General features: G+C 44.3%; 2 protein-coding genes across 2 annotated transcripts; one reads left to right on the top strand and one right to left on the bottom strand.

Moving 5' to 3' along the window:
- Nucleotides 1–214: 214 nt before the first annotated feature.
- Nucleotides 215–6,972, top strand: LOC124651858 (UTP--glucose-1-phosphate uridylyltransferase). The gene is made up of 21 exons (XM_047190882.1): nt 215–317; nt 418–465; nt 563–654; nt 759–849; nt 3,513–3,573; nt 3,660–3,737; nt 3,824–3,874; nt 3,963–4,036; nt 4,228–4,300; nt 4,848–4,905; nt 5,002–5,048; nt 5,117–5,182; nt 5,350–5,382; nt 5,477–5,529; nt 5,614–5,689; nt 5,761–5,817; nt 5,909–5,992; nt 6,074–6,172; nt 6,309–6,413; nt 6,560–6,631; nt 6,714–6,972. Exons 1-21 carry the CDS (start codon nt 241–243, stop codon nt 6,738–6,740), a joined length of 1,422 nt encoding a protein of 473 aa, XP_047046838.1. The 5' UTR covers nt 215–240; the 3' UTR covers nt 6,741–6,972.
- A 1,015-nt stretch (nt 6,973–7,987) lies between these two features.
- On the bottom strand, nt 7,988–10,547 carry LOC124655677 (nudix hydrolase 23, chloroplastic-like). Its single transcript, XM_047194535.1, has 7 exons — nt 10,365–10,547; nt 9,829–9,960; nt 9,480–9,556; nt 8,921–9,056; nt 8,688–8,828; nt 8,533–8,591; nt 7,988–8,318 (listed from the first exon to the last, which is right to left on the bottom strand). Exons 1-7 carry the CDS (start codon nt 10,545–10,547, stop codon nt 8,258–8,260), a joined length of 789 nt encoding a protein of 262 aa, XP_047050491.1. The 3' UTR covers nt 7,988–8,257.
- Between the last annotated feature and the right edge of the window lie 273 nt (nt 10,548–10,820).

Raw genomic sequence — 10,820 nt, 5'->3', positions numbered from 1 at the left:
CGGACCCAGACTGGCGTCCGACCCGGCGAGGCCACTCCGCCGCCACGCGTCCGCCGCACGCCGTGAGCACATTCCGTCGCGTATTCCGTCCGCGCCGCGCATTCCGTCGGCGACCTTTATAACCGAGCCGCGCGCTTCCCGTCTCCTCACACACACACCTCACCACCTCCAGTCATCTGAAATCTCCTCCCGTCCTCTCCTCCTCCGCTTCTCCAACCCTCCTCCACCGCCCGGATCGCGATGGCCGCCGCCGCCGTCGCCCCCGACGCGAAGATCGAGAAGTTCCGCGACGCCGTCGCCAAGCTCGACGAGATCAGGTGCCCGATCGATCCCCGCCCCCTCGCCCGGATCTACCCTGCTCACGCTCGCTTCCGCTCACGTTTTTTTTCTTCTGTTCGAATTTGTCGGTGCTTGCAGCGAGAACGAGAAGGCCGGCTGCATCAGCCTCGTCTCGCGCTACCTCAGGTAAATGCCAACCTCCTCTCCTCCTCTGCGCTCCGCGGCGCCTCTTCGTTTCCGACCTGCTCACGGTGTTTTCTGACGGCGGTGTGTGTTCTGGCAGCGGCGAGGCGGAGCAGATCGAGTGGAGCAAGATCCAGACCCCCACCGACGAGGTGGTGGTGCCGTACGACACCCTCGCGCCCGCGCCCGAAGGTGAGGCCACACTGATCTGACTATCTGAGTTCGATTCGAGTGTTTAGTCAGTGAGTGAGTGAGTGAACGCTCGCTCACGCGGGATCGCGTTGGTTGCGCTGCAGATCTCGATGCCATGAAGGCGCTGCTCGACAAGCTCGTCGTGCTCAAGCTCAACGGAGGCCTCGGCACCACCATGGGCTGCACCGGTCCCAAGTGAGCGCACCCTCTTCACGCCTTCCCATCAGTCAAATCGCCTTGTTTATCTGCACGCCTTTCCGAAGTTAGATTTCGACCGTAGAGCAGTTCAGTTTCGCTGCGAACTGCTAGATGCCATGTTGGTTTGTTCGTGCGATCCTGCTTATGATTTCCCCTGTTCGTTACTTTTCTGGTTGTGCCGTGGTTTAGCGCACGCCTTTTCGCGCCTACAAATGTTTCGTCAAACGTGATGCTACAACTTAACATCAGTTGTGGGCTGCTTATGCAGTAGTATGGCACCCGTCTTTCTGTTAACTTCATTGCCACTTGTCAGTTTTTGGATCCAAATGCTAAGATAATATATGATATTATTCTTGTCACTTTCAAGATCCCGTACGTGTTTCTTCCTTCGCTTGATACGCTGTGTGTTGGCTCTGATACGTGTACCTCAAATTAGTCAGGAACTTGCTCGTGTGCTCTGGTACGTATAGATCGAATTAGTCATACAGTTGGTATTGACCATGCCTGCTCGCTCATTCTTGCTGTGGGTATATTACATTATTCTGACATGGTTCACTTAAACTTGTTCCCAGATCAATAACAACAATGCTATCAATGCTCTGCTTATTTTTTGTTATGTCCTGATTTGTCATCAGTGAACTGCTGAATGCTTGCACTACATGATCATACACTTCTTTTCTGCGAGCTAGATGCCATGTTGGTCTGCTCGTGCGACCGTGCTTATGATTTACCCTGTTCCTTAGTTTTCTGGTTATGCCCTGGTTTAGCACACCTTTTTGCGCCTACAAATGTTTTGTCAAATGTTGATACTATAAATTAAACATCAGCTATGGGCTTGTGCAGTAGTATGGTACCCGTCTTTCTGTTAACTTTATTGCCACTTGTCGTTTTTGGATCCAAATGCTAAGATATGATATTATTCTTGTCACTTTCAAGATCCCGTACGTGTTTGTTCCTTCAGTTGATACGCTGTGGCTCTGATACGTCTACATCAAATTAGTCATGAACTTGCTGTTGAATACTAGTGTGCTCTGATACTCATAGATCGAATTAGTCATACAGTTGGTATTGACTATGCCTGCTCATTCTTGTTGTGATGTACGTAGTATTACATTATTCTGACATGGTTCAGTTAAACTTGTTCCCTGATCAATAACAACAATGCTATCAATGCTCTGCTTTTTTTTTTATTATGTCCTGATTTGTCATCAGTGAACTGCTGCATGCTTGCACTGCATGATCATACACTGTTCTTGTGAACTTCTAACACAGCCACTGAAACATGGATCCATCCAAAATGGAGTTGTGGTTGACTATGTACATGGTTTACTTCACTATCTGCTTGACATACCATCTCAATATTTGTCGTGCGATCCTGCTTATGGTGATTATCATGATTTTCTCTGTTCTTTAGTTTTCTGGGTGCGCCGTGGTTTAGCGCACACCTTTTCGCGACAAATGTTCTGTCAAACGTGATGCTATAACTTAAACATCAGTTGCGGGCTTATGCGGTAGTATGGTCACCGTCTTTCTGTTAACTTTATTGCCACTTGTCTTTTTTGGATCCACATACTAAGACATGGTATTATGCTTGTCACTTTCAAGATTCTGTACGTGTTTGTTCCTTTGCTTGATATGCTGTGGCTCTGATATGTCTACTTCAAATTAGTCATGAACTTGCTATTGAATACTCATGTGCTGCAATAGGTATAGCTCGAATTAGTCATACAATTGGTATTGACTATGCCTTACATTATTCTGAGATGATTCACTTTAACTTGTTCCCTGATCAATAACAATGAGGCTATCAATGCTCTGCTTTTTTGTTTATTATGTCCTGATTTGTCATCAGTGAACTGCCGCTTGCTTGCACCGCATGATCATACACTTGTTTTCTGGACTGTGTTCTAACACATCCCATGAAACAGTGATCACTATCTGTTTGACATACCGTCTCTATATTTGGCATGCCATCCTGCTTATGGTGATTATTATGATTTGCTCTGTTCGTTAGTTTTCTGGTTGTGCCGTGGTTTAGCGCACACCTTTTCGCGCCTACAAATGCTCTGTCAAACGTGATGCTATAACTTAAACATCAGTTGTGGGCTTATGTGGTAGTATGGTACCTGTCTTTTTGTTAACTTTATTGCCATCTGTCGTTTTTCGATCCACATGCTAAGGTATGGTATTATTCTTGTCACTTTCAAGATTCCGTACTTGATATGCCGTGGCTCTGATACGTGTACTTCAAATTAGTCATGAACTTGCTATTGTATACTCATGTGCTCCGATAGGTATAGATCGAATTAGTCATACAATTGGTACTGACTATGCCTTACATTATTCTGACATGATTCAGCCTAACTTGTTCCATCAATAACAATGAGGCTATCGTTTTATGTTCTGATTTGTCATTAGTGAACTGCTGCATGCTCGCATGGCATGATCATACACTTGTTTTCTGGACTGTTCTAACACCTCCAATGAAACATTTATCCTTGCAAAATAGAGTTGTGGTTGAATATGTACATGATTTACTTCATTATGTGTTTGGCACACCGAATCAATGTTGGGCATACCAAATATGTTATATTTTTCCACTCCATGCTTTATAATTACCTTCTGAAACAAGTAATTAAATTGCCTATTGTGTCTTGCAGGTCTGTTATTGAAGTTCGCAATGGGTTCACATTTCTTGACCTTATTGTGATTCAGATCGAGGTATTCTTAGTTTCTACATATACCTTTTATGCAATGACTGGGTATAGTGTTCAATGGTTTGTGGCTGATAAGTTTCACCTCTGTAGTCCCTGAACAAGAAGTACGGATGCGATGTCCCTTTACTTCTCATGAACTCCTTCAACACGCATGACGATACTCAAAAGGTTGGTACCTCCCTTTTTCAATTTTTATTAAGGGTAACTCTGAATATTTGGACTCACATGCCTGCATAACGACTTCTCCTTTGAAGATTGTTGAGAAGTACTCCAACTCCAACATCAACATCCACACTTTCAACCAGGTATGAAGTTGGTACTCCATTTCTTTCTTCAAGTATGTTGCATTTTACATCACTACTGTTGTCAGCTAACAGAAAATTGTGCTCTCAGAGCCAATATCCCAGGATTGTTACTGAGGACTTCTTGCCACTTCCGAGCAAAGGGAAGTCAGGAAAGGATGGCTGGTTAGTTATCTCTTAACAATTCTAAAATTGTCAATAGCTTTGCAATGCTGATGTTTTTTTTTTTCGTTTGTGTTATTTCAAATACCTTCTTTGCCTTATTTATAAAAATCTGAACTAATTTGAGTTAATCGATTCAGTTTCCTCAGTTTTTTGTGATTTTTAGGTTAATACAGTTGTTTTTGGTTGTGAAGGTATCCCCCAGGCCATGGTGATGTTTTCCCCTCTTTGAACAACAGTGGAAAACTTGATACCTTACTGTCGCAGGTGAGCACAAATGCTTAATCTTCTATATGGGCAGAAAGTTCAGTATGACTGGTTTATACAGCCATTGGTTTCCAGGATGTTTTGACACAGGGTTTAGATCTCCCTTAGATGGTATTGTGGTATAATGCTTTTCTAATGCTCCCCTGATTCTTTTCACATCTCCATAACATGAACGCACATTCTTGTCCATCAAAAATAATAAAGAAGCATGACAGAATGTTTTCATTAAAGAATCTAATAGTGAAATGGTGCTCCTGTAAACTCATGTGTTTAGGCTTATTTACCAACAAACAAATGGTTTGCATCATGTCTGTTATCCATCTCATTAAATAATAAGAGTTTGCTCTTATTCTTAGAAAACATTGATTAATGATACAAGTCATTGCATTGGACAACCAGTATCTCATTGTCCCAATGGAAAGCACCTTGATGCCATATGAGGGGGAAAGATTGGGTGAACTAGCCAGTATATTTGCAGCTCCATGTTGTGGAAGTTTTTTCGCTACTTGTATTCTCGTGCTTATTATATCTGCCAATTTTCTCCCAGGGCAAGGAGTATGTCTTTGTTGCCAACTCAGACAACTTGGGTGCTATAGTTGACATCAGTATCCTAACATGAAGATCGGTTTTGTTCATTTTCAATCTAGTTCTTTTTTGTGCCTTGTACATTCTGCCATGAATTGAATCCTTAACCATCACAGAGATATTGAACCACCTGATCAACAACCAGAATGAATACTGCATGGAGGTATGTAACAAAGCTACTTTTGCAATTGAATTTGGAATTACATAACTTAATTTCTGCATCCATGTTAGGTTACTCCGAAAACATTGGCTGATGTTAAAGGTGGAACCCTCATCTCATATGAAGGAAGGGTCCAGGTATAGTAATTGCTTGTCCAAACTTGGCTGACTGTACTTAATTACCTTTTTCTGCTTGTAACATAAAAATCGATGGCTATGCTGTAATTTTCAAGTTGCAATTTTTAATTTGTACAAATTAAACATGATATGCAGCTCTAAATATTTTTCTCTATTATTGCGTGCAGCTCTTGGAGATTGCCCAAGTCCCTGATGAGCATGTAAGAACCCTCCATTCAGTTGTGCTTTTCTAAGCCATGAGAGTTGTAAGAGGCCAAGGACTTATGAATACTTCCCTTTTGTGCATTTGGTCAGGTGAATGAATTCAAGTCAATTGAGAAGTTCAAGATATTCAATACCAACAACCTGTAAGAAACTTAAGCTGTTTCTTCCTTTAATTATAATTAATAAAATTAATAATGACGTTTGTTGCTAACGGCTTCTGGTATCAGGTGGGTGAACTTGAAGGCGATCAAGAGGCTTGTTGAAGCTGATGCACTTAAGATGGAGATCATTCCCAACCCTAAGGTACATCCTGGTCGTGCATTTTCTGTTCGATTCTGTTCATTTGAATTTATCTAAGCAGTTAGTTCTTACAGGAAGTTGATGGCGTGAAAGTCCTTCAGCTGGAAACTGCAGCTGGGGCAGCGATCCGGGTATATAAACAACTTGTCTTAAAATGATGTTGCTGCTCCATCTTTGTTTCTTTTCTTTAATTCTGTGCACTAATGGTTTTCCTTATTCTAGTTCTTCGAGAAAGCAATCGGCATCAACGGTCCCCGCTCAAGGTTTCTGCCCGTGAAGGCTACATCAGATTTGTTGCTTGTGCAGGTAGATCTGAAATTCTCTCCATGTTTTTTTTGGTTTGGCATCATGATGAGACAACTGCTGACCTCATTTTTTGTCCCACAGTCTGACCTCTATACCTTGGTCGATGGCTATGTCATCCGCAACCCAGCTAGAGTGAAGCCTTCAAACCCTTCCATTGAGCTTGGTCCTGAGTTCAAGAAGGTGATAGTCAAAACCTTCGCCATTTTCATTATGCATTTTTTTTTGTCAATTAGTGGAAACAAAGCATATAGAAGATCAAATGGTGTGGTGAAACTGGAGTGTTGTTCTGACTTGTCTTTTTGTTGACAAATTGTAGGTCGCCAGTTTCCTGGCCCGGTTCAAGTCAATCCCCAGCATCGTTGAGCTCGACAGCTTGAAGGTCTCTGGTGATGTCTCGTTTGGCTCTGGCGTCGTACTCAAGGTAAACCTCCAGTCTCTGTTCTCCTTTTATTTACCCTGTCAGTGGCGAAAGGATGCAGAACTGCCTGTTATATATGTCTGTTCCATCTGTCTGCACATCTCTATGTACCTGGCCTGACTTTGACTCATTACCAATGCCATCTGCAGGGCAACGTGACCATCGCTGCCAAGTCCGGAGTCAAGCTGGAGATCCCAGACGGATCTGTGCTTGAGAACAAGGTAAGCATTCACATCCCAAACTATCAATCTGAAACTGGGGTTCTGCTATCCTATGCAGTGACACATGTCCTTTTCTCTCCAGGACATCAACGGCCCGGAGGATCTTTGAGTGACGCTCGCTCACCACCGCCAGACGCATCCTGGAAGCCTTCCAGTTCTCCTTCCCTGAGTTAACAACAGTTGTAATTTTCGTGTGCATTCCGCTGTGGGGTTGTCCTGTGGGAGCCCTGTTACAGAATAATTGTAATCCCCTCTTGTCCATCTGCACTTCTGTTCTTCCTGGGTGGTACCAGGGACGTAAAGTTCTTTTGGTTAAGTGATATGCCATAGTTTTATTTTCATGTCTGTGCTTGGTTGCTCCTCTCTTCTCATTGTGATGTGGTGTTCCTTAGTTTTTAATCTTGCTGGAGAGTATTTGGCTGCCAGTTGTGCTGTTCACTGCATTCATACTGGCTATTTCATTGAGAGCCTGTTTGGCAACTACCATTTCATTTGGCAAATCCACAGAAATGACTTGGTACCGGAAGGACTTAAATTAGGCATAGGATGAAATTTTCTCTGTAAAATTATCAATTGAATTCCGGAACCGCTTCCATGCCAGCCAAACAAGTTTTTGTTGGAATCACAAATGAATATTTTGATTCAAGCCCAAGATGATGCAAGCCGAACAAGCTCTTTATAGTTTTTAACCTTGTTAGTATTTGGCTGCCAGTATGAATGTAGAACTAGATACAACCATATTAGCAACAAATAATCTTGATTGGAGGGAGTATTTCATTTCCATGGCATCCAAATCTTCAGTTTATAAAATATCTGCTTCCATGCTCCAAATAAGCATGAATTGCGAAGCGGCTAAGGGATGAACGCTGCAACCCCAGTAGCAAGCTTACAAAGTCCGGCTAATGTGAAGGGGTCAAGCCCCACCCAAGCTCATTCATATCGTAAACCACCACTAGTAGACAAGCTATGGGCACCATAATAATATTTCTACTAGTTGATTTGTACCTTCTAATTATCTATAGAACAAACTGACAGCAGCAGAACACACAAGCTTGGATCAAGCTGCAGCACGGTCCAAAACTGTTGTTGTAACTAACTGTTTCTTCCAACACGAGCGTGAATACCCCAGTAGCAATCGACCATTTTTGCAAGTGAATTAGTTGCAGTAACAGTTGAAGAAAACAACCACATAATTCAGTTTCAAATTGCAACCCACCACTTATGTATTCAAATTAGTTGCAACAACAGTTGGTAGAAACTGTTACAGAATTTAGTTTCAAACTGCCGCTGGCATCACAACCCTTACCAGTGCAATGCAGGACTTTAGTTTGCAGCACCATGATACAAATCATTTGGTAAGCTGATAAAATCAAAATGCAACCATCTTCTAAATTGCTCAAGATATCCTTTGTGAAAAGAAGGGCTCTTCAAGAAACATAATCATTTACAATTCCAGGAGCAGCTTAACAACCTACAACAATCCGTGGCCACACAAGGCCCCACCCATGAGTCCATGCATGACCAGTTGAACCAACGACCAATGTGATTGCTGCGCCGATGTCCTAGGGTTGCTGTGTGACAGAAATCACATTATCCATCGAGATCAGCATTGAAATTTGCACAAGCTCACACAGCTAAATGGTTGTCGATATCGAAACTGCGGAGGTCTGAAGCTCCGGCTCCAATCCTGCATATGGGAGTAGCCCAAGTTAAGATTTGATTACTAAACTGCTACAGGCCTACAATTAAAATGTTGCACACATGATGTCACTGAAACATGAATTATGCAAAGAGCAAGAAGGAAGCCAGCAAAGGTTTTCGAGTTCAGTGAACTTGTAGTTAAAGGGTACATGGTTATCGATCGTGACAATGACCACAGGGTCAAAAGAAGTGAGGGGTACCTCTTGTTTATAGTGCAGTAATGGAATTTGATGTTTCCAGACTTGACATCTTCAATATACTGCAACAGTTCATATACATGTCAGAAGCTATGGGATCAAAGGGCTACAAAGTAGAGCTTGCTCCGATGGTGATTGAACAGGGAGGAGGGTTTTACCATTCTCAGGGTGACGATGATTGAAGAAAATGCTAGAGAATCGAATGGTATATCATCCAGAGCAAAAAGTGCACATTCTAGCGACTCGACTCCAGGTGAGAAATTTGGGGTCTTCATTCTTGCTCGGAAAATAATGTAACTCTACTGCATGGCATCAGAATACACAAGAAGAAACAACTTAGTAGTGTATGGAGGTAAACATGAACACTCTGACTAGGCTACTTTTCACTCACTTGGCCAATCAGCGGAATATCCAGCTGAGCAAAAGGAGAGACTATTTCCACATCTGCACAAGCTTCTTCCAGTGTTTCCCTGGAGGCTCCTTGTGCTGCAGACTCTCCGACCTCCAAATAACCAGCGGGAAGAGTCCTGTTGATGCAACCTTGATTAGAATGATTGACCAGCACCAAGTCCTGTGCTCTTTGCTAGTCGTTTGCGAGAACATCGCAGAAAGGAATTGGAAACATGGTAATAGTGAACATTGCATCAGGAAAAAAAAGGAGCATTCGCGAGCTTAAGAACAAATTAACAACCACAATACAAGCATCAACATCATAACAATGAATTCTACAGTTTTACACTATCAATAATACTATAAGCAAACAGTCCTGCACACGCTTCACTGTGGATGCAAAATTGGTTTTGACACTACATACATAGACAAAAAAGAACTTGTTCTTACTGCTAACAGCAAACAGTGTACAACCACACAGCTCTAAAGCATGGTACAGACAGCACAGAAGCCCTGATTACGGACAGCAATGGAAAGGCCAAAACTCAAAAGCAGCTTACCAAAGACCATAAGCTGGTTCTATCTTTCTTCTGCAAAGTAGGACCTTGTTCTCATGCTCCACAAGGCACCCAACAACCTACAAAGACCCCGACACGGATTAAATGAGAAAACGAATGGCAACAGCTAACACACCTACACCAGTTATTTGCTACATGCATTATTGCAGTTGAACGACGACATGGCAAAGATAAGAAAAAATATCAGGCCTAAACAACGGAAACTGGAAGCAGTTGGCATTTGAACCAAGCAAATCATTACGGTATCTAGGTTCTAAACCCAAAATGCATATGCACATTATCTTAACTGTGAAGATTGACACCCGCTAATATTTTGTTCTTCGGTCCATACCATTTTGGGGTTTTCGTAGTGAACTCTACCGCAGGAAGAACACACTGCCCGCATCTTCTCGTCCCCATCCGGCACGGCCATTTTCGTCGGGCTCCCGCAGGCCGGGCAGAAAGGGATCCTCGACTTGGGCACCTGCGCAGGGAACCGTTAGCGGTGCATACGGTAAGGTAGAACAGTATCGCTAGAGCAATGGCTGTGGTGACCTTCTCGGGAAATCAAAGCTAGCATCCACATATATTATCAACAAGCAGTCGAACACTGGCTGATTGACCAGACAAAAAGAAACCGGAGCACTGTGGTTAAATTAAGACACTGTAATTTGCCTGGTTCCAATGCCAATTGTCCACACACATGGTTGATAGCTGTACTACGAAATCAGAGCACCGTGGGTTCACTAAGAAGAGGATGCGGAGATCATAGCTAAGGAGGCCTTGTAATCTGGCAAGGCCCCTGGGTTAAGGTCAACGCCCGGACATCTTATCTGCTGCCTGCCTACCGATAAGGAGGAATTGGGGAGGAGGAAGACGCGGACTCACCGCGGGGGGCGAGGGGGCGGCGGGGGAGCTGGCGCTGGCGCTGGAATTGGAGGTCGACATCCGGAGCGGGCGGAACCGGGCAGCGGCGGCGGCGGTGCGGGGCAGGGGAGCGGCGCCGGCGCGGCGGGCGAGGAGGCGGGCGGCGTGGGGGAGGAGCAGGTGGTGGGATCTGAGGAGGAGCATGGCGCGCGGTTTAGTAGGGCGAGGTTGGTGGCGTGGCGAGCGGAGGAGGGAGGACGGCGACCTGGAGGTGGAACGGGAGGGTGGGCGCGCGGTGAGGTCGGCCGCGGAACACGTCGGCTTGGTCGGCGGTGTCGATGTGGCTGGGCCTGGGCTGGGTGGCTGCTGGCTATTGGGCGCTGCGGCGGGGCGGGTCGGGTCGCCACCGGTGAGGTGGTCGATGCGGTGGATAAACAACTCACGATGCCGTGGCACGTTTTATTTCCTAGGCCACAT

The sequence above is a fragment of the Lolium rigidum genome, chromosome 5 (genome assembly GCF_022539505.1).
Source record: "Lolium rigidum isolate FL_2022 chromosome 5, APGP_CSIRO_Lrig_0.1, whole genome shotgun sequence".
NCBI classification, from domain to species: domain Eukaryota; kingdom Viridiplantae; phylum Streptophyta; class Magnoliopsida; order Poales; family Poaceae; genus Lolium; species Lolium rigidum.
This window is presented reverse-complemented; position numbering and strand designations above follow the sequence as displayed.